The sequence below is a fragment of the Rattus norvegicus genome, chromosome 12, assembly GCF_036323735.1.
Source record: "Rattus norvegicus strain BN/NHsdMcwi chromosome 12, GRCr8, whole genome shotgun sequence".
In the NCBI taxonomy this organism is placed as follows: Eukaryota; Metazoa; Chordata; class Mammalia; order Rodentia; family Muridae; genus Rattus; species Rattus norvegicus.
Window position 1 is genome coordinate 26,055,250 of NC_086030.1, and position 22,079 is coordinate 26,077,328.

Genomic DNA, 22,079 nt, shown 5'->3' on the forward strand with positions numbered 1-22,079 from the left:
CTCCACTACTGCATTTGAGGTGTTAAAACAGATCTTAGGGGCTGGGGATTTAGCTCAGTGGTAGAGCGCTTACCTAGGAAGCGCAAGGCCCTGGGTTCGGTCCCCAGCTCCGAAAAAAAGAACCAAAAAAAAAAAAAAAAACAGATCTTAAATGGGGCACCCCCAACCGAGGCTCACCTGACAGATGCAAGGCTCCGTTCAACTCAAGAGTCATGGGAAGGGAATGTTAGGCTCTCTGTCATTACAGATGGAGAACAGGGCACCATCCTGACACTCCAGGCCATTTTCTGTTACCTCCTAGGACCCTCAGTGTCATCCAGTGGGACCCTCCCAGAAGGTCAGGTGGACTCCCTACTTTCCATCATCTCCAGCCAAAGGGAACGTTTCCGCACCCGGAACCAAGAGCTGGAGGCTGTGAGTACCACCCTACTTCCTGTCCTCCATAGGCTTCAAATCTGAGGGCACAAATGTAGAAAGACACGCTTGGGGAAAACAACAGACACTTAAACAGCAATAGGATTAGATGTATCCATGCAGCTGAGACTTCCTGGAGGAGGCTGTACCATTTAGGGCTTTAAGAAGTATTCAAAAACTCAAAGTAAAAAACATTAGGGATTTTTTTCAGGGTTGGAAAAAGGAGACATAGGACACAAGACACAAGGGTGGGCACCAGACTGCCTGACTGGAATACCCACAGATGCTTTGAGCAGGAATGAGTCACCGCAAGAGTCAAGGGTATGTGGACCACTCAGACAAAAAGCTTCTGGGTTCAACCATCCAAAGGAATATCTACAGCACATTGTAAAGTGGGGAAACAGAATGGATGGGAGAGAGTAGAGCTGACCCCAATAAGAAGGACAGAATTGGTGGCACAGGTCTATAATTCCATTTTCTGAAGAGGCTGAAACAGGAGAATATCTTAAATTCAGAGCCAGCCTGGGCAATTTAGAAAGACCCTGTTTCAAGAAAAGAAAAGGACTGAAGATATAAGTCAGGGGTAAAGCTGGGATGTGACTTAGCAATACACACAGGCATGCGCACACACATAGGCACGAATACACACACACACACACACACACATACACACACATAGGCATGAATACACACACACATACACACACACAGGCACACACAAAGGCACAAATATACACATACATACATACACACACACAGGTGCAGGTGCGCACACATACACAGGCACACACACACAGGCACACACCAAGGCTATATATACATGGGCACAGAAAAGGCCCCAAGCAAATCTCTCTTTTGTCCACCCTTGCCCTGACCCTATTCACAGGAGAGCCGTATGGCCCAGCACACCATCCAGGCCCTGCAGAGCGAGCTGGACAGCCTGCGTGCCGACAACATCAAGCTTTTTGAGAAGATCAAGTTCTTGCAGAGTTACCCTGGCCGGGTAAGTCCCCGCCCCGCCCCGCCCGGAGCACACTCTTGTTAGTCCCAGAGAAACTATAGACGGGGTGGGAGGCTGTCCAAGCACCTGAGGCAAGATTAGGGAGGGTTAGGCGGTCATCCACTGGTTGGTCCGCACCAGGGGGACCCCAAAAGATATCCACCCCCCTTTCCACTTATCACATGTCCACTCTGTGCATGGGGCAAGCCACCTTATAGATGTTCATTCAAACCAGCAAGGAGGTGGCAAGCCTAAGTCAGGGGTCCTCAACCAAGGCCTTTCTAGTTCCAGCCGCCCCTCTGTAATTCAGCGATTCTGCTAGCTCACCCTAGACCTGGGGATTTAATACCTGTGTGCTAAACGTGTAACATGACCCTCAGGCTAGCCTCAGACTTACTGTGTAACTGAGGCTGGCCTTGAACTTCCAACCTTCCTGCCTCTACCTGCCAAGTGCTAGGATTACATGCATGTATCACACTATTCCTAGCTTGAATTGGTGTGTTTTAAATAAAAATAAAAGCAAAAGCTTTAAGATTATATATTTTTACTTTATGGGCATCTTGCTTCCATGTATGTCTCTATGCTACATGTGTGCCTGGTACCCAAGGAGGCCTGAAAGGGGCACTGGATCCACTGGAACTGGAGTTATAGACTCTGTGTGGGTGTTGGGAATTGAACTCAGGCCCTCTGGAAAAGTAGCTGGTTCTCCTAACCGCTGAGCCATCTCCATCCCCCCACATAAATGTTTTAAATTGTCCAGGCATCGTAGTACCTGACGATAGTGGGAGGCAGACACGGAAGGCTCACCAATTGAGTCTAGCCTAGACTATGTAATGAAACTCTGTCTAAAAGTGGATAGGAATCATTGGAGAGACACCCTTTTCTGACTCTGTGGGCACTGCTCACATGTAGCACACATACATACATGTAGACAAACCACATGTGCACATAAAACTACATTTTAGACAAACATAAGAATAAAAAGACCATCTATAATGTGCACCCCAAGACACTAGTAGCCTGTTCGTTGAGGCAGTTTCTTTAAGCCCCCAGGCCTCCCAGGCAGGGTCTACCATGCACACAGAAACCCTTTCTGCACCTCAGGGAAGACAGAGGGTAATACAAAGAGCAGGGAGATGGCTCCAGGGGTAAAATGCTTGCCATGCAAACCTGCGGACTAGAGTTCAGGCCCCCGACTCCCACGTAAATGCCAGCGAGGTGTGCCAGCCTGCCTGTAATTCCAGAGTTCCAAAGGCAGACGCTTTAGCTAGGTTAGCCGTAAAGACAAGCTCTAGTTCAAGCGAGAAGGCTTGCCTCCGTGAATAAGTGGAGTGTAATCGAGAAAGACTCCTAACCTCAGGGATTCCATGCTTGCACACGTACGCGTGCACACATGCACAGAGACACACGAAAGAAAAGAAATCATGGGAGAGGGGAAGCTGAGACATCTGTGGCCCAGCGGCAATTCCCACCCAATTGAAGCAAGAACCATGTTTAAGCCACTAGAGGGCACCCGGACTCCGCAAACCAGAGCCTACAGGGGCTGTTGGGAAGTGTGCCTCCTGGGTACCTCAGGCCCTTTCAGTCTGGTTCAGTGGGACTCACCTGTGATCCTAACTTCTTGGGAGGCTGAGACAGGAGGCTCACAGAAGGCCGGAAGGTCAAGGTTCCCGAAAACACACGTACACAAAACTGCCCCTCGCACTGGGAACAGCTCTGACTTCTACTTTCCAGCCTTTCTAAGATTTAGCTCCCCAGAGGTGCTGTGACCCCAGCCTTGGGGCTGGGAAATGAGGAAAGAGAACTCAGAAGCCCGACCGTGCCATAACGCGCTGGCCTGGCCGTATGAGCACTGGCCTCCTGGCACCCTCTCCCAGCTCTAATCCTGTCCTCCCTGGAGCCCAGCTTCCCAACCCCCAGTGACTGCATGCATCTTCTTCCCCGTGCAGGGTATCGGCAGTGACGACACGGAGCTGCGGTACTCCTCCCAGTACGAGGAACGCCTGGACCCTTTCTCCTCCTTCAGCAAGAGGGTTCGTGAGTAGGGACTCCAGGGCTGAGAATGTAGCTCAGGAGGACAGTGCAGCCTGGACTCCTCCATGAGGGTCTGTGGGCCTGACTCAGTCGTAGAGCTATAAAATAGTGTCCTTTGCTCCCTGTGTCCTGCCTACTCATGCACACCCTTCCGAACTGCCGAGCCACCTCTGCCCACCTCAGGTGTAATGTACGGTGTGTGCCAGTGTACAGCAGCGGTTCTCAGCCTTCCCAGTGCTGCAGTCCTTTAGTACAGTTCCTCATGTTGTGACCGCCAACCTTAAAATCATTTCTGTAATTTTGCTACTGCTATGAATTGTAATATAAATATCTCATTTGCAGACTGATCTTAGGTGACCCCTGTAAAAGGGTCATTCAACCCCCAAAGGGGTCACACAACTCCCTGTGATAGGTGACTGGTCACAGGAGCCAGCCCACGCCCCCTCCCCCCTAAATGACAGAAGCTGTGCCCATGAGGGACTTTCCTACAGGAAGAAGGACCTGCTAGACTGGGAGCCCAGGCTGTCATATTGAGTATGACACAGATTCGGCACCCAGGGAATCCCTGGCAGCCCTCCGGTGTTGTAAAGTGACATCAAGATTCAGGCAGCCTGACACAGGTAGGGCCTCCTCTCTCTGTGGGACCCTTCCTTCATGTCTCTGTCCTTCAGGAGCGGCAGAGAAAATACCTGGGCCTGAGCCCCTGGGACAAGGCCACACTTGGCATGGTGAGTCCATACTCTTGTATCTGTCTATGGTGTCTTTGGTCTTCGTCCCCTCTGAAGAATCTTCTCGATCACACAGAGCCTCTTCTGGGCCCTGCTCTGTGACCACCTCTGGGACAGCTCCTTGGAGAGCCTCGTTGCCTGTAGTTTCGGACACTGGCCTGCAGGGGACACCATTGACCAGAAACTGTATCTAGTGCTAGGTGTCAGTTGCGCTGCAGATGAAGTGTTTGCTGAGCTCGCAGGACTTGAGTTTGAGTTGAGTTCACATGGCACCTATGTGAAACTGCCTGGTGCCACGACAAGCCCCTGAACCCAGCATTAGCGGAAGGTGGGGGTAGGGGTGTGGGGTGTGGGGTGGTGGTGGTGGTGGAGGAGGCTTAGCCAAATCTGGGCTTCGGGTTCTCAAAGAGACCTTGTCTTTAAACAAACAAACAACAGCAACAACAACAACAGGTGGATGCAGGCATAGTGGGCAGCACGGCAGAGGCAGGCGGATCTCTGTGTGATCAAAGCCACACACATACATGGCGAGTTCCAGGCCAGCCCGACCAAAGAGCCTGTCTCAGTAAAATAAAGAAAGTGGGGTGTGATTAAAGAAGACACCTGACACCGACTTCTGGCTTCCACAGACATGTGTGCACACACGTACATGCAGAGAACTTACCTCTATAGCCTCGGTATCCCTATTCATCCCTGGGGGAAGTAGGGCTCTGCCAGCCCCTCCCTTCCCCTGTCTACAAACCTGCAGGAAGGAGCACTGAGCAACCCTGCCTTACCCACCCTCCCCCCTCATTTGCCTGCAGGGGCGTCTGATTCTCTCCAACAAAATGGCCCGCACCATTGGCTTCTTCTACACCTTGTTCCTGCACTGTCTGGTCTTTCTGGTGAGCACGCACATATTGCCAGTGATGCCCCCAAGCCTTTCTGGGTGGCAGGGCGCTGTTACAGTGTGGAGGATTTCCAGAGACTCCCTGATGCCACGTCCTTCACTCTGGCTCTCCCCTGTCTCCACCCCAATATCGGGCCCCATGGCTGGGACACAGCCAAGCTACTCTGGAGAGGAGTCCTGCAAGGGTTTTGTGGGAAGATGAGTAAGGAACTGGGCATAGAGATGAAGGCCTATCATCCCAACTACGAAGTAGGCTGAAGCAGGAGGATCACAAGTTTAAGTCCTACCTGGTTTACATAGCATGTCTGAAGACAGTCTAGACAACTGACTGAGACCTTCTTTCAAAAAGTAAAAGTAGGAGTGGAGATATAGTTCAGTGGTAGAGCCCCTGCCTAGAATCCCCAGTGAGGGGCTGGGGGCGTGGCTGAATGGTAGAGCCCCTGCCTAGAATCCCCCAGTGAGGGGCTGGGGGCGTGGCTCAGTGGTAGAGCCCCTGCCTAGAATCCCCCAGTGAGGGGGTGGGGGTGTGGCTCAGAAGTATGTTGCTTGCCTAGCATGAATAATATCCTAGGTTCCATTTCCAGCATTGGTGGAAGATTAAGGCAGTTGAAAACTAAAAGGTAGGCCTAACTAGATCCCCAGGGAACAGACAGTGGGCTACACAAAAGAGAAGGCCCATGCACAACTGTTTGCCCAAGTACAGAGACTCTTTATAGTGGGCTGAGGACCATCCAAGGACACAGGCTGCGTGAGGGCTCCGTCCACCAAATGGAAAGACAAGTGTGGGCATAGAAGGCTCCAGCATCAGGAGCCACTGCCCCCTGCTAGGCATGGTGAAGCATAGCCCTAATGCTAGCCTGGGTTCCAAGTCTGGTGTTCTCATTGAATATGCCCACACTGTTAGGAGAGTAACTCGAAGAGCTGTGTCTGCTTCTAAGCATCTGGGAAGTAGGTTGGCTCAGGAGTATCTCCCAGGCCGTCCAGCTGGGCCATGGCAACCTTTCTGCCCCACAGGGAGCAGGCCTAACGGCTGTGGGTGACAATGAGAATTGTCGTGAGGCAGGGCAGATAGCTCACGGTGTCTCTGCCTGACAGGTGCTGTACAAGCTGGCATGGAGTGAGAGCGTGGAGAGAGACTGTGCTGCCACCTGCGCCAAGAAGTAAGAATGTGTCCTGGCCTCCCCAAACCGACAGCCAAGCCCCCAGAACCCCGAGCAGCAGCTCCAAGCTCCATGACTGCTGCTGCTCCAGCCTCTAGCCTAGCGCCCGTCTGAGTGTCCCCAGCCCTGTGATCACCCCTCTTCGACACTGTCTCAGCTGTGCTCCTGTCCCCTCAGGTTCGCCGATCATCTGCACAAATTCCATGAGAGTGACAATGGAGCAGCAGCTGGCGACTTATGGCAGTGACCCCCAGGCTCACTGGAGATGTATTGGCTGCTACCCTGTCCCTTGCTTGATCAGCTGCTTCTAATGACATAGCCTTCCCCTTCCCCCCACAAAAAAATCCCCCACGGAAACTGTCTCTGTCCTCATCCAACAGCTGCCGGAAGCTCAGAGCCTCTAGAACCCCTTTCAAAGGTTGTCACAACCCCATTGGAGCCCCAAGGTTCAAACAACCCCTAGCAACCAGCTAGGGTGGACTCCCTGAGTCTCTGCCCTCGGTCTAGTCACCTGACCTGGGCTCCACCCACATCAGAACCTCTAGCCCTGGTGGCAGAGCTTTCTGACTGTGATACAGATTGTCAGCACCCACTCCGGCATTCCTATAGGCTCTCGTAGGACCCTGCCACATAATAAAATAGGTGGGAGTCTTCTGGGCCCCAGACTTCTCATCCGCCCTCTTCCCCGGCAGGGCGGGAGGCGGCTTTGATACAACCTTAACCGCAGTCTCCAAGTCAGGGAGCCCCAGAGGGCGGGATGGTTTCCACTACCCCTTCCCTGCACCCAGTCCATGATTTGAGTTCTGCTTGCTTCTTTGGCAAAATATTTTGGTTTCTAGAAGAGGAAGTCTCTCCAATGAGGTCCCTGTGCCTCAGGCACCACAGACATGGTCCCAGAGGCCCCAGCAAAACTTGTCCTGGGCCATGATAGCAAGGCCAACTCTCAGGACCTCAGATCTTCCTCCGCTGGATTTGATCTTTTTCTTCAGCTTCGCATGAAATAAAGAATCATTGCAGCCACCATGGGGCCTTGTATTCTGTGACTCCTCAGTTGAACACTGGGTATCTGAGAGGCTGGTGGGTGCCTGCAGCACCAGGCCCCTGGAGCTTGCCAGGCATGTAGGTAGGCTCTCCCCGATTCTTCCTATACCCAAGAATGCTATGAGTGTGTCCAGAGCTTTCCTGGAACCCAGACCATAGAGTCTGTTGAGTATAGCCCCCACCCAAACCAGAAATATATTCTTTATTCCCAAACAACCTATTAGATCTGACTCAGTGTTACAGCCTAGAAACCCCTTAGTTAGGGGCTGGGGGTGTGGCTCAGTGGTAGAGCCCCTGCCTAGAATCCCCAGTGAGGGCCTGGGGCGTGGCTCAGTGGTAGAGCCCCTGCCTAGAATCCCCCAGTAAGGGGCTGTGGGCGTGGCTCAGTGGTAGAGCCCCTGCCTAGAATCCCCCAGTGAGGGGCTGGGGGCGTGGCTCAATGGTAGAGTGTTACCTAGCATGCACAAGGCCCTGAGTAGAGTCCCCACCCCTGTCACCTGACAGAAAGATTCCCAGCAGTCAGGATCATTACTTCAGTCTGAGCTATAACAACAACACTGGCTCTTAAACCCACACATCACAGAATACTCATCAGTTAGTCAGACCAGCCATGGCTGAGGGCCTGACATGTGCCAACAGGCTCATGTCACCTCCATATCAGCTCCTGGAAAGTCCCTGCTTCCATTTCTCTGTGCCCCAGAGCTATGTGTGAAGCATGCCCCTTCTTGGGTCTCTGCTTGCCAAATGCACCAAAGCCATCCCATCATCCTCCAGTGCTCTGAGAACCAGCTTTCCCCAGGCTGTTCCACTCACAAAGCAAGACTCACTGGGAGCCAGCCGTGATGGTGCACGCCTCGGATTCCAACACTCAGGAGCCAGGGGCAGGTGGATCTCTGTGAGTTTGAAGCTAGCTTGGTCTACAGAGTGAGTTCCAGGACAGCTAGGGCTACACAGAAGAACCCTGTCTTGGAAAAAAAGGGGGGGGGCTGTGGAAAGTAACTCAGTGGAGAGATGGCTCAGTGGTTGAGCTCTCACTGCTCTTCCGAAGGTCCTGAGTTCAATTCCCAGCACCCACATGGCAGCTCACACCTGTCTTGTGCCATCTGGTGTGCAGATGTACATGCAAAGTACCAATATACATAAAAATATTTTCACTGGGCTATTCCATATCAGGTTTATTCCCAAACTCTCTCTGGGCTCTGCATGCAGGGAGGTCCCTCATTCAGAGCCCACCATAAGCACCCCTTATCTTTCCTATCTGATCTTCCGCCAAGGCCCCAAAGCCTTCTACCGTCTGGGAACCCGGATGCACCTGTCACCCTTGACCCTCATTCCAATCTCCATGACAGCTGCTCTTAGCCAATCACCGCCACCCTCCTTCTATGTGTCCCGTCAGTTCCTCATGTGGGTCCGACTCACTCCTCACTTCCTCCTCTGGGGCATCAGAACCATTGTCTGATTCTGGGTTTCCCATCCCAGAATCCTCGCCAGCCGCTGACTGCCCACCATCGAATCAAGCCACAACTTAGAACAGGTGAGTCCTCTTTTATGCCCCCAGATGTCATCTTCGTCAGCAGTGGGGATGGTGGCTTCCACAGCCAGACCACCCAGGGATTCAGTTTCTCTCCCATCCCTATCCTACCTTTCCTGACTAGGAACCTCCTGTTCACAACCACACAAATCCAATCCATGGCTGGATTACAGCCTAAACTTTCATTAAGTGTTTGCCTGCCAGGTCCAGAGACAGAGCAGCTGCTAGTCCCTGTGTAGCCGAGAAGAAACAGGTACCCAGGCAGGCCTCAACAGAGGTATGGCTGGTTTCAGTGGCCCCAAGCAAATTTCCATGTGCTCGGCACACCCCACCTCTCCAGTGTCAGCCCAGTTCCCCTAGCCCCATGCCACCCCTGCTGCTTCCTGGAAAATAATCAGTGAATCTGAGTTCCTGTGAGTGAAAGGACTTTACAAAGGTCAGAGGCCACCGTGAGTGGGAGGAGGGCAGCAGATGGAGACACTCCAGGCAGATCACAGCCAGAGGTCTACACAGACAGAAGAATGACTGCTGACCATCCTGGAATGGGAAGCCAGGAAGAGAGGAGAGCAGATCCAAGGGACCATGTCCACTGCAGAAGTAAGCCACGGGTCTCACCTCTTGAGCATCCGCTGACACACCTGTAGGGTTTTGTTGTTTTTCGCTTTGGCTTCTTGAGACAGTGTGTGTTATATGTACCCCAGGCTGACCTCAAACTAGTGCTTTCCTCCTCCCTCCGGAGCGTTGGGATTATAGGCATGTGTCAACCCATCTGGCTCCTCCCCATGCCCCTGTTCTCCAGGACATTCCCTCTCCCCTGGTCTCCTTACCCTTCGGGATGCCCTAGAGCGCCACCATATGGGTCAGACCAGGGACCTAGTTCTGATTCTGTAGCCAACCCATAGTGAGGATTTCACAGAGTCCTGGACGACTTCAGACACCTCTCCTGGTGGGACCAGAGTACTGTTGGGTGGGGAGGACCTGTTGGGGGGGGGGGTTCTTCCCCCGACCTGAGATCCTGGGCAATTTCCCGCACCCGGAGGGCAGGAGGGAGGCAGGGGGCGTGGCTCTGGGTCTCTGGATGTTGAGAACCAGACAGACATTTCCTTGGTTGCGACATCTGGACCTCCTCGAGGCTCCCATTGTCCTCCAGCGGAGGGTCGGCCTACAAGCGCCCGCCCCTGTCTGACTCTCATAACCCAGAGACATTTATAGAGTGTCCATGCCCATGGTGACCAAGTAGAACATCCTCCAATCCACCACCCTAGGCTTCGGGAGATGCTCCCACACGAGAGGGACTCCTAGGATTGACCACGAGACCTTGACACCCCGGGTCAGGTCTTTCTGCTCAGCCACTGTCCGGAGGAAGACAGAGCGGTTGGCCGGCGCCACTGGGACTCCGGAGAGGGAGTGGGGGTGGGGGTTGGGGGAGGGCTTGGAAGCGTGGCTAAAGGCTCGCGCCGCGTGGGCGGGGGGTGCGGCAAGGGAGGGACCTGAAGCGGGGGGGCGTGGTGGGGCGGGACTAGTGGTGGGGCGGGGCCCGAAGGCGCGCGCTGCTCAGACTAGGAGGAGGGCCAGGAGCGCGCGGCGCGCGAGTCTGGGATCAGAGCGCGCCGAGCTCCGTATCCCAAAGAGGGAGAGAACCTCAAGGGGCCCGCCCCGGGACTGCTAAGAGCGCACGAGCCTCGCAGACTGCAGGCCAGGGAAGCGGGAGCCAGCCCCCGCCGCCGCCGCCACCACCGGCCACCAAGGGCGGAGCTACGGCCCGGAGGGCCATGCGCCACCGGGTCCGAGGATCCCGGCCGCGGTCCGGGCAGCGCTTCTCCGGCGCCCCGGCCGGCGCGGCCGAAGCTGCGCGCCTGTAGGTACGGCCTGCTTGTCCTCAGCTCCCTGTCCTAAGGTTCCTTTACCCGGTGCCCAGCAGTTCCCGAGGGCGTGTGTGTGAGTGTGATTGTGATCGTGTGGTTGTGTGGTTGTGTGTGTGTGTGTGTGTGTGTGTGTGTGTGTGTGTGTGTGTGTGTGTGTGTGTTAAGGTGTGTGCTCACTGCCTCCCCGGGAAGCGCGGCCGCACGCGCCTGGGTCCAAGCGTGTCTTTGTGTGCACCGGTGGGAGGGAGGAGGACGCGCGACAGAGGGGATGAACCCCTCTGGGATCGGATCCCAGACTCACTGCCCAGGAGAGGTGGAGAGTAACGGGAAGCTGGGGCGGGGGAAGAAGCCACCTCCAGAGCAGCTGAGCCCCTTTCCCCTCATCGGACCCTGGCTCGTTGGAGGGGCGAGCGCAGCTGGTCCTCTACAGGAAGGGATCCGATGCTGGGGGGGAGGGGACGTTCAGGTCTCTTCCCGGGTCTGGGAGGAGGTGGGTCAACCCAGCATGAGGGTGATGGCTACACGCTGGGGTCTAGAGAGACCCCAGCGGAGCCACAGTTATCCCGTGGGGATACCCCCTTAAGGCCCAGGCCCTCTTATCCAAGGCCACCATTCGTGACCCGCCCACTCTGGAGCGCCAGAGCAGCCCGGGTTTTGAGAGGAGGATCGCCGAGGGTGACAGGCCGGCGCCTTTAAGAAGGGGCGGGTTAGTGCCCTCCATTCAGCCCCTTCGGCCTAGGCCATTGATGAACCTGTGAGCTGCGCGTGTAGGAGCCGCGCCAGGGCTGCGGGCCGAAACCAGGCAGAGGCTGGGACCTGCCTGGGCTTTCCTACCGTTCCACCTTCGCTTAGTCCCCTAAGTGGAGTCTTTGAGGTCAGAAGTCTGCAGTGACCGGAGAGTCGCAGGGTATCCCCCAAAGAGTCGGTGACCAAGAATAAACCAGAGTCTAGTTCGCCCGAGGTGAGGCAGGGGGTGGGGCTGTCAGACCAGTGTTGAACTTCATCTCTGCCTCTTTGTGGATTTTTAAAAATTTTGCGTGTGTGTGTGTGTGTGTGTGTGTGTGTGTGTGTGTGTGTGTCAGAGGACAACTTTCGAGAGTCAGTTCTTTCTTTACATGGGTTCTAGGGACCAAACAGCAAGTGTCGTCATTACCCACTGAGACATCTCACCAACACGGCCTCTGCCCCCTGAGCTGATTAACCTTGTGTGCCAAATAAAATGGTGTTTCTCCCAGGGGACCTGATGGAAATGTCCCACTCAGAAAGCACCCCTCATACTTGGGCAGTCGCCCTAGGTATGTGGTTTCCCCAGGAGGCTATAGGGAATGGGGGATTTGAAGCCCCTAGACTGTATCATATTCTTCCATATATCTCTTTTGGCTTCCAAGACGTTTGAAAAAAAAATCTTTCAAAAAGCATTAGGCTAGTGTGAGGCCTCATGGTTTTGTTTGCTTGCTGCTGCTGCTGCTGCTGCTGCTGGTGATGGTAGTGGCTGAGATAGTCTCACTATGTAGCCCGGCTGGCCTGAGGCTCTCTTTGTAGACCAAGCTGGCCTTGAAGTCAGAAGGATTTCTGCCTGTGTTTAATTGACTCTTAAATTATTACTGTTGTTGTGTGCGTGTGTGTGATGTGTGTGGGCTCATATGGCTCCGTACACATGCAAAGATCAGAGAACAGCTCTGTGGACTTTTCAGTCTCTCTTTACACCTCTATGTGGGGTTCCAGTGGGTGAGCTTACAGGGTGAGGTAGTGAACCCCTCTCCCTGCTAAGTGAGCCTTTTACCAGCCTGAGGCAGAGTTGGTTTAAGGAGCAGGACCTCAGAGCCAGAGTTGGCCAGCTGCTGCTTTCTTGAATCAGTTACCCCCTTTGTCTCTGTAAGGAGCCTACACACTCCCTGGAAAGTGTGAACCTTGGTAGTGAGGACTGTGGGTGCCCCATAATTGAACAGTTCTGGGGAACAGAGAGTTAAAGAACACACTTTCTCCCCGCCCCTCCCCACCCCCCAGTTGTGATGAAACACTTTCCAAAGTTTCTTAGTCCCTTACATACTTACTAGGAGTCCCCAAGGAGGGCTTGGAACACACACCCAGACACACACACACACACACACACACATACACACACACACAGTACCGAACGAAGGCAAGGCCATCCAGCCAGTGGAGTCTCTACCTCCCAGGGGCTAGCTTAATTGATCTCAGATGACCCATGCCAAGCTCTGAGCATTGTCACAAAACAAATTTAGGGGAAGTAGAATGGTTTGCCCAAAGTCTCTCAGCCCACGCGTCAGAGACCTCCAAGCCACTCCCCCTCTCCCCCGCCCCGGCAAGAGCTTCAGCTCTGATTTTGTTTTTAAATTTTTATAACATTTGTTTGTGTGTGCTGCGTGGGTGCCCTGCTGTGGCACATGTGGACATCAGAAGACAACTTTGGAAGCAGCTCTCTCCTTCCATCATGTGGGTCCCGGGAATGGAACTGGGGTCACTAGACTTGGCCACAAGCATCTTGACCTACAAAGTCATTTTAATAGCCCTTGGGTTTTTTCTTTTGTTTTGTTTTTGTTCTTGAGACAGGGTCTTTCTCTGTAGCCCTGGCTATCCTGGAACTCACTTTGTAGACCAGGCTGTCCTAGTACTCCCGGAGATCTGCCTGCCTCTGCTTCCTGAGTGCTGGGATCAAAGGTGTTCGACGCTGCCACCAGCTGGTGTCCTTATTTGAGATAGCTTCATGCAACCCAGGATGGCCCCCATCTCTCTCTCTTACCAAGGCTGGGCTCCTGGAGCTCTTAACTCCACCTCCTAAACGCTGGGGCGTGCGCTGCCATGCCTAAAGCTGATTCTTACTTCTTGCATGGTCCCCTGAGCCCTGGTAAAGTGCGAGGGAGGGTTTTCGGGTGCTGTGAGCCTCCGGGCTGCAGTCCCCATGAGGGGAGATTTAGTTAGACAGATCCTCGCCATCTGTCTTTGGCTGTCCATGTGGGGTTACAGGGGCTGTCACAAACCCAGCTTCTAATGAAGTCTCTTTCACTCTCACCTAACTGCGTCTTTTTATGGCTGTGCTCTGTCCCCAGGGACAGCGAGTATATCCTCAGCCTGAATTCAAGCCCACACCTTTCTGGGCACAGTAAACAGGGGCATGGCTGTGTGGGAGTATGCTGCTTTTCTTCCTCTGAGTGAAGTAGGTGTTGAGGGTGAACTCTGCAGATGCTGGTAAGCCCTCTGAGGATAGGGAGCAAGTCATCTGAAGTCACAGTCTGGTGGAGGAGACGGTCACAAGCCACAGGTGTTATCCTAGAGCAGGGTAGAGGCAACCCAGGAGAAGGGGCTCTCCAGTCCCCTGTAGGCTGCAGGCAGATCAGCGGAAAGGGTCTGCATCTGCAGCACCCAGAACTGAAGGGGTCACAGGAGGGAGGCCTTGGGGATCACTCGTACTGTGTGTCAGGAAAAGCGCACGCACACAACAGAGCAGCTAGAGAGATGGCTTTCAGTGCTCACCACATGTATGAGGAACTGAGGCACATCCGTCCCCAGAAACCTTACACTGATATGCATGCCTTTAAGATCTGAGACTGGAGGATGCCTGGGTGCTTGCTGGCCAGCCAACTAGGCCCCCTCACAAAACATGAGGTAGCAAGTGATTGAGGAAGTCACCTGGTGTCAACCTCTAATGCACACACGCTTGAGTGCACACACGGTAGCAGGAAAAGAGGAACACCTTGTAGGTCTGGGGGTGCTGGGTCAAGTTCCAAGTGCATCACATGATACTGGAAGAGGGGGACTCCTGAACCCTAGGCCCTAAGCCCAAGTCAGATCTGAGCCACCTCTGCTCTGCAGTGCCCCCACCCCCCAGCCCCAGTAAAGCAAGGGTAGGGTATGAGGAGGGCTGGTTCAGCTGGAGCCAGCTTAGCAGGGTTTCGGGGAGCTGTCCAGCACTGGGTGATTCTGAGGAAAAATATAGCGGACATCCTCCACTCTGCTTAGTGTGCGGTCCCAGTCCCCAACCCTGCTCTCCAGACCCCTGCTTCCTTCAGGTCCAAGACGTGGGTTCCCCTGCTCTTCTTTCCCAAAAAGCAAGTGCTGGGTCCCCTTTCTGTGCCCCTGAAAGAATTTCTTCTGGGAATCCGAGCTATAGGATGGGACAGGCCTGGAACTTGCCTCCTTCTGCATTCTGGGTCCCCACACAGTGTGTCTGTTACACTAAGGGGGTGTGGACTTGTACAAATCCAGTAGAGGAGAGTCTGGGTCCCCCCTCACCAGAACCCCATTTCTTCATCTAGGGTAGTGGGCGAGGCCTTCCTTTGTTCCTCTGTTATAGGGAAGATGCTGTAGGAGAAAGGTAGCCCAGTCGTGTGTGGGAGACAACTGTGGACCCTCAATTTATAGAGATTTGAGTGGGGAGCATCAAGAAACAGAGAGACCAGGGAAGAAGTGTCTGTAGCTAGGTGCCTTGTTTTGCTCAAGCAAGAGAAGGGACTTACTACTTTTTAATTCTTATTTACTTTTTTAAATTAAATTTTATTTTATGTGTTTGGGTATTTTACCTGCCATGTATTTGTACACTACTTTTTCCTTTTTAGATTTATTTATTTCATGTGTATAAGTACACTGTCGCTGTCTTCAGACACACCAGAAGAGGGCGTCGGATCCCATTACAGATGGTTGTGAGCCACATGTGGTTGCTGGGATTTGAACTCAGGACCTCCGGAAGAGCAGTCAGTGCTCCTAACCCCTGAGCCATCTCTCCAGCCCCCTTTTATTTACTTTTAATTTTAAAAATTACATTGTTCATTTTCCACGTGTATGTGTGTGCAACGCCAGATGTGTTGGTCAGAGAGCAACTCAGGAGAGTCAGTTTTCTTCTTCCACCATTTGGGCCCCAAACTCCGGCTGTCAGGCTTGGCGGCAAGCACCTTTATCCGTGAGCCACCTCACCCTCCCTGCTTACTTGTTATGGAGACAGAGTCTCATGTAAACCAGACTGGCTTTCAACTTGTTATGTTGCTAAGAATGGCTGGCCTTGAACTCATGACCCTGCTACTTCTGCCTCCCCCACGCTGGGATTACAGGCATGCACCATACATGGCTCTGTGTGAGGTTAGCATGCTCTCACCCTCCGTCTATGGGATGGGGAAGTGGAGGCCCCAGCAGGGGTGCAGGCCACATGCTAGGAGGCAGAGAAGCTGGGATTCAGACAGACCTACTCCATCTGGCCACTTCACCACCCCAATGTGCATGGAGGGACGTGCTTCAGTTAGTTCTCTGAGAGACAAAAGAGTGTCCTAGACTGTCTAACAGGTGCATTCCTTGGTTGGGAGGAAATCTCTGGATGCTCGGAGGGAAGCATGGTGCTGAGAGACCCCCCTCCCCCTCCCTCCGCACACACCTTAAACCAGCAGCTAATACTATTTTTTCTTTGGAGGCAAGGGAGGGTTTTCTGTCACCCTGCACAGCCTTGAACTCCTGGTCCTTCTTTCTCCCCCTTCTGTGAGCTGGCATTACAGATGTGCACCGCCTTGCCTGTATAGGCAATGCTAGGGATGGAACCCAGAATTTTATGTGTGCTAGGCAAGCCCTCTATCCACCAGCTCCTGTAGACTCTTATTGTCTATGGTCCCAGCAGGTTCAAGTCAAGCTGACTTCTTCCCAAAGCCAGCATCGTGGGTGGGAAAGGATGGGAAATTCCAGTCACATCCTCCCTCTAGCATGAGGCTCTGGTTCAGATCCTGCTGTGTACATGTGGTGCCGGCCAAGAGGTCGGGTAGCCCCGAGAAGCAATGCTCGGGTACCTAACGTTCCCGTTGGGCACCACTCTGGCCTGCAGGAATGTGGGTGGGCTGCGTGGAGAGAGATACATGGGAGCCACGGGAAGCTGAATGAGCCTCTGCCGTAATTGGGAGGCCGAGTGGCACCAGGCAAACCAGGGCACTACTGGAAAGGGAGGACATGAGCGATCGTGGCTGGAGCCAGGATCCAGGGAAGTCCTGTGTGAATGACGGTAGACTGTTCTTGTGTTTTGAAGGGGAGGAGTGTCATTAAATGGCTCATTAAAGGACGCTGTCTCACCAAAAACAGATGACCATTCATTCTGGTCATCTCTTCCTCTCATGCTGTTGGTGGTCCCGCACAAACTAAGGGCCATCTTGCCTAATGTTGCCTGCATCCCTCCTGGCTACCGTATCGCACATCACACCTGGGCCCCCCTAGTAGCCAGTAGATTGCACCCTGAGGGACCTCAGACTCCTCAGCCTTCCCCTCCCGGGAGTATCTGTCGACTCCTGAGCCAAGAGGGTACCAGAGGGAGGCTGTTGTCACCACAGCAAGGGTTTCCCAGAAACCCGAGCCTCCTGGGCAGGGGGCGGGGCCGCCGCGTCTCCCCGCCCACCGAGCCCAGGATCGATTAGTGCTCTGCCCATTAGCGCGGAGCGGCAAGGCGGCCTCATCAATATTTTAAGGAATGACCAGGCCTTGGGGTCCGGAACTGCTCACTGCTAGCGGGGGTTGAAGACGGGCTTTTTTCCCTCCCTTTTCCTATTGTCAGCGCTATTTTTACTACCGGAAAGCCGTCCACCCCCTCTGCTGCCCTGTCTGCGCAGTGACTCTGTCTGAGTGTCTGGCCTTGAGGTTAGTCAAGGCAGTGGCTTTGAAAGACCATGAGCAGGGGGATCTTAGTCAAGCTGTCCCTGCCCTGCTCTCGCGACCCCTCCAAAGCCCCATCCCACTTAAGAACAACAACAAAGCCAAAAAGCTCTGGGGATAGCTGAACGGTGGGGTGCCTGCCTGGCATGCATGAAGATCTGGCTTCCCTCCCAGTCTGATACTGCACACCTGTAATCCCCGTACTGCAGGAGCCTTGAAGACAAGAGATCAAGGTCCTTGTCGGCAATATAATGAGTTCGAGGCCAGCCTCAAGTACCTAAGAGACTTTTAAAAACAATAAAAGCAGCGTTCTTTCCAGGCGAGGAGCCAGTTAGGGGAGCTAAGATCAGACAGACCCAATTGTAGTGAAGAGTGGCAGACGCTGGACCTTTCTAGTACCTAGGGACCTACCATCCCCCCACTCCCCACCCTCCCACCCCCCCAACCCTGGTCTAGTAGGCTTTGTCTATCTCTGCCCAAAGAGCTCAGGATGTTTTCATTCCTTACCTGTCCCAGGTCCTCGTTGGGTGGCAGCTGGTCTTCAATGTCCAGCGAGTGTACTTTCATAGCTCACCCAGCCCCTGCTCCAGCCCTCTGTTACACTGATAGAGAAACCAAGGCTCCGGGGAATGGGGTATTGGGCCAGGATGGAGCACACTCCTCCCCGGGCTGAGTCACTAGGCTTCTTCTAGCACCAGGTGCTGCAGGAGGAGCGTTGGGATATAACCACAGACACCAGAGGTCACAGGCCACAAGGACATGTGAATTCCTGTCTAGTACAGAAACTTCCAGGAAAAGGCAGGGTTATCGGCTCAGGAGTGGGTAAGAGCACTGGCTTTGAAAGCATGAGTTCTAATCCCCAAGACTGAATGTGGCCATATGCACTCTGACCCCACTACAGCGGGCCGTGGGTCTGGCTGGCTACCAGTCTACCACTGAGCTCAATGAGAGAATCCTGTCTCAATGAAGTAAGGGGAGTGAGGGGGGAGGGTATGGTCGTCCTGTACCCCCCCACACACACACACACGATAGGGCTTGTAAGATGACTCAGTAGGTAAAGGTAACTAAGCCTGACAACCTGTGATCAACCCTTAGAACCCACACAATGGAAGGAGAGAACCAACCCCCATAGACTGGGCTCTGACTTCCACACATAGGTTGTGATGCAGGCATGCACGTGCGCGCGCGCGCGCGCGCACACACACACACACACACACACACACAAGTGTAAAACTAAAATAGAAGGTTCTATACACCTGAAGGCCAAGGAGAAAAGCAATCCAGGCAGAGATAGGAGGGGAAAGAGACCAAGGTCAAGGGGCTTTAATTCATGAACCTTCTAAGCCAGTCCCTAGTGGGGACAGGATGACATTGTCCACCCTGCTTCCAGTACCCTGCTCTCTGGCCCTGCTTTCCCACTGTGTGAACCCACGATCATCTGCACACTGATTGTCACACACTGCTGATCTCCACAGTGAGTGGGAAACCTTCCTGGCCAGAGAAGATGGGGACAGTGCCTGCTGTGGCTATGATGTTTACTACCTGAGCCATTGGTCTGCCCTTCTAGGGAGGGGTGAGCCGTTCCTTCTCCAAGTGAAGCTCAGAATTATGTAAGGTCAGCCGAGGTCAAGAACTTCATTTCCTCCCGGATCCGGCCCCAAGGGTTGTTGGGAGCAGCACTTCCTTGTGTGGGTCCATCGGTCTGCAGTGCCTCCCTGTGTCTTTCCTGTGTGTGAGTTCTGGACTCCCTGTCTATAGGCAGAGGATGTATTGGCCTCTCTTGATACATTTGTTTCTTTCTTTGATTTCATTTTGAGATCAAATCTTGCCTAAGCTGGTCTGGAATTTTCTATTAGCTTGGAGTAACCTAAGACTTCCAACCCTCCTGCCTCACCCTCCTTGGTTTTTTTTTTTTTTTTGGAGCTGAGGACCGAACCACCCAGGGCCTTGCGCTTGCTAGGCAAGTGCTCTACCACTGAGCTAAATCCCCAACCCCCTGCCTCACCCTCCTAATGCTAAGCTTACAGGCACATGCCGCCCAGGCTGGCACAACTGTCTCCTCTAAGACCCTCCACCCTAAAGCTAGGCTTATAATCAGGTGCCACCACACCCTGCTTCCCCTGTTCTCTGTAGCCTGGGACACAAGACAGCTAGCTATACTGGCCCATAAGCTCCTGGCCTGCCGGTGGGGTTGGAGAAGAGAGGGCAGGAAAGATCCAGCCACTCTCCTGCTTAGGACACAATGCACCTCTCAGAATCTTGGCGGAGTCTAATTTCCACCTGGCTTGGGTGGGGCCCTACATAGGCCCTGTCCTCCGTGATTCTGTTCCTTCTCCATTCAAAGGCTTTCACAGCCATCAGAAGGGACAAAGGGAAGCCTAAAACCCAGTGCCAGGGCTGACCTCCTAGCAGCCTCCACACAGGCCCATAATTAGCCTTCCGACCATGCTCACCCATGCCATCACACAGAGTAGGAGATGCCCTGCTGGGTAAGTGCATGGACTTGGGGCAGGCCCTCCTGGGTTTAGCAGTGAGTCCTTCCATCCTTCTTGGAGGTCATGGTGGTGGTGGTGGTGGTGGTGGTGGTGACGGCAGTGGCCTAGCAGGTACAGTCCCTACTTCCAGGGAAAAGAGTGAGTGACAGGAATCTGAGATATGACTCAGGCCTTCCTTCCGCCCACAAGGACAACCCGTGCCAGCCGGAGAGATAGACTTAAAAGCAGGCACAGAGCACAGCACAAGTGGTAGCTTGCTAGAGGGACACTCATGGAAGCTTAGAAGAGACACTTGTCGCGCAAGGCCCTGGGTTCAGTCCCCAGCTCCGAAAAAAAGAAAAAAGAAGACGAAGAAAGAAAAAAAAAAAAAAAGAGAGAGAGACACTTGTGCCAGCCTGGACAGAGGAAGTCAAGGAAGGCTTCCTAGAGGAAGAAGTTTCATTATGGAAGGATGACTAGGAGTTGAGAAACAGGGTAGAGTAAGGGTCAGGCATCCGTGACGCTCATGAGGACCCAGCGCCCACCTCTCTCCACTTCACGGACTTCGCACACTGCCCTCTGATTTCCAAAAGTCTCACCGCAGTCATTGCTCCTTCCGTGGCGCCACCTTTGTCCTATCTATAGGTGAGAAACCGGTCATTTTTCTCAGGCACTTCTGCCCTGGTTGGATCCTGTACTTAAAGGGCGGTTGCTGTGGCCTAGGGAGGGAGGGGATTCCCTTGTGCCCTCTGGCCCTGAGGCTCCACTGATGTTGTCAAGAAGTCGAACAGCTAGGGGCTGGGGATTTAGCTCAGTGGTAGAGCGCTTACCTAGGAAGCACAAGGCCCTGGGTTCGGTCCCCAGCTCCGAAAAAAAGAACCAAAAAAAAAAAAAAAAAAAAAAAAGAAGTCGAACAGCTATTTTTACCTAGAGTTTAATTATAGGGCTTGAATGCCAGGGGAAATCTCAGGTGGGGTTCCCAAGGGCTGTGGAGCAGAGGTAGTCCCAAAGCCAAAGAGATCCTGTGAGGACAGGTGAGAGCCTAAGTCTCTACAGAGGGACAGGTGCTGCCCCTCAACACTCCACAGGAAACTGGCCTCTCAGCGGGGGTCACCAGCAGGGCCTGCACCTCCCTACTTAGTTTAGTTTCCTTTTTTTTTTTTCTTCACTAACTTAAGGTCAAAGTTACCAAAGGAAAATGGATGGAAGGGCTGGGAAGCTCAGTGGTAGAGTCACTGCCTAGAATCCCCCAGTGAGGGGCTGGGAAGCTCAGTGGTAGAGCCACTGCCTAGAATCCCCCAGTGAGGGGCTGGGGGCGTGGCTCAATGGTAGAGCCCCTGCCTAGAATCCCCCAGTGAGGGGCTGGGGTGTGGCTCAGTGGTAGAGCCCCTACCTAGAATCCCCCAGTGAGGAGCTGGGGTGTGGCTCAGTGGTAGAGCCCCTGCCTAGAATCCCCCAGTGAGGGGCTGGGGTGTGGCTCAGTGGTAGAGCCCTGCCTAGAATCCCCCAGTGAGGGGCTGGGGTGTGGCTCAGTGGTAGAGCCCTGCCTAGAATCCCCCAGTGAGGGGCTGGGGGCGTGGCTCAGTGGTAGAGCCCCTGCCTAGAATCCCCCAGTGAGGGGCTGGGGGCGTGGCTCAGTGGTAGAGCACCTGCCTAGAATCCCCCAGTGAGAGGCTGGGGGCGTGGCTCAGTGGTAGAGCCCCTGCCTAGAATCCCCCAGTGAGGGGCTGGGGTGTGGCTCAGTGGTAGAGCCCTGCCTAGAATCCCCCAGTGAGGGGCTGGGGCGTGGCTCAGTGGTAGAGCCCCTGCCTAGAATCCCCCAGTGAGGGGCTGGGGCGTGGCTCAGTGGTAGAGCCCCTGCCTAGAATCCCCCAGTGAGGGGCTGGGGTGTGGCTCAGTGGTAGAGCACCTGCCTAGAATCCCCCAGTGAGGGGCTGGGGTGTGGCTCAGTGGTAGAGCCATTGAGTAATATGCAGCAAGGAGGAACTGGGTACAACGGAAGAAAGGAAACAAATGAGGGGGCAGAAGTGGCAGGTTGTGTTCCCAGGGATGTTGACCACAACAGGGGACAGGAAATAAGTCCCCCAGATGACTACCTGACACGCACTCTGCAGTTTACCCATTCTAAGTGGTAAAAAGATGGGGTTGCCTAGCAACAAAGTGGAAGAAGCTGGAATGAAGAGACAGCTGGGATTTCTAGATTGGTCCAGTGGGGATGGGAGTTCTGGAAGGAACAACAGGCAAGCTACCATGAAAAGGGGGGAAAGGGGTCCTAAGGAGGTGGGGTCTTAACACCAATAAGAAAAA

General features: G+C 53.8%; 2 protein-coding genes and 1 long non-coding RNA gene across 15 annotated transcripts in view; 2 read left to right on the forward strand and 1 right to left on the reverse strand.

Annotated features, from left to right (window-relative positions):
* Positions 1 to 7,248, forward strand: part of Cux1 (cut-like homeobox 1) — a 334,105-nt gene extending 326,857 nt beyond the window's left edge. For 6 of the 8 annotated variants that reach the window (XM_063271011.1, XM_063271010.1, NM_001415775.1 and 3 more), the window contains 7 exons: positions 302 to 414; positions 1,301 to 1,417; positions 3,364 to 3,447; positions 4,120 to 4,176; positions 4,980 to 5,060; positions 6,161 to 6,225; positions 6,403 to 7,248. In XM_063271011.1, the coding sequence (XP_063127081.1) occupies positions 302 to 414; positions 1,301 to 1,417; positions 3,364 to 3,447; positions 4,120 to 4,176; positions 4,980 to 5,060; positions 6,161 to 6,225; positions 6,403 to 6,472 (587 nt within the window). In that variant the 3' untranslated portion in view covers positions 6,473 to 7,248. Of the gene's footprint in view, positions 1 to 301; positions 415 to 1,300; positions 1,418 to 3,363; positions 3,452 to 3,939; positions 4,177 to 4,979; positions 5,064 to 6,160; positions 6,226 to 6,402 lie in introns of those variants that run through there. The other 2 variants (XM_063271009.1, XR_010056362.1) reach the window with 2 other exon arrangements.
* A 1,314-nt stretch (positions 7,249 to 8,562) lies between these two features.
* The window catches only part of Sh2b2 (SH2B adaptor protein 2), a 29,657-nt gene continuing 16,140 nt past the window's right edge, over positions 8,563 to 22,079 (forward strand). Inside the window, exons 1-2 of one of the 6 annotated variants that reach the window (XM_039089010.2) lie at positions 8,563 to 8,800; positions 9,002 to 9,394. In XM_039089010.2, the coding sequence (XP_038944938.1) occupies positions 9,319 to 9,394 (76 nt within the window). In that variant the 5' untranslated portion in view covers positions 8,563 to 8,800; positions 9,002 to 9,318. Of the gene's footprint in view, positions 8,801 to 9,001; positions 9,395 to 10,300; positions 20,418 to 22,079 lie in introns of those variants that run through there. The other 5 variants (XM_008769112.4, XM_017598238.3, XM_017598239.3 and 2 more) reach the window with 5 other exon arrangements.
* LOC134481275 (uncharacterized) lies at positions 9,206 to 10,237 on the reverse strand. The gene is made up of 2 exons (XR_010056735.1): positions 9,625 to 10,237; positions 9,206 to 9,435 (listed from the first exon to the last, which is right to left on the reverse strand). It is a non-coding gene; the product is annotated as an uncharacterized LOC134481275 (long non-coding RNA).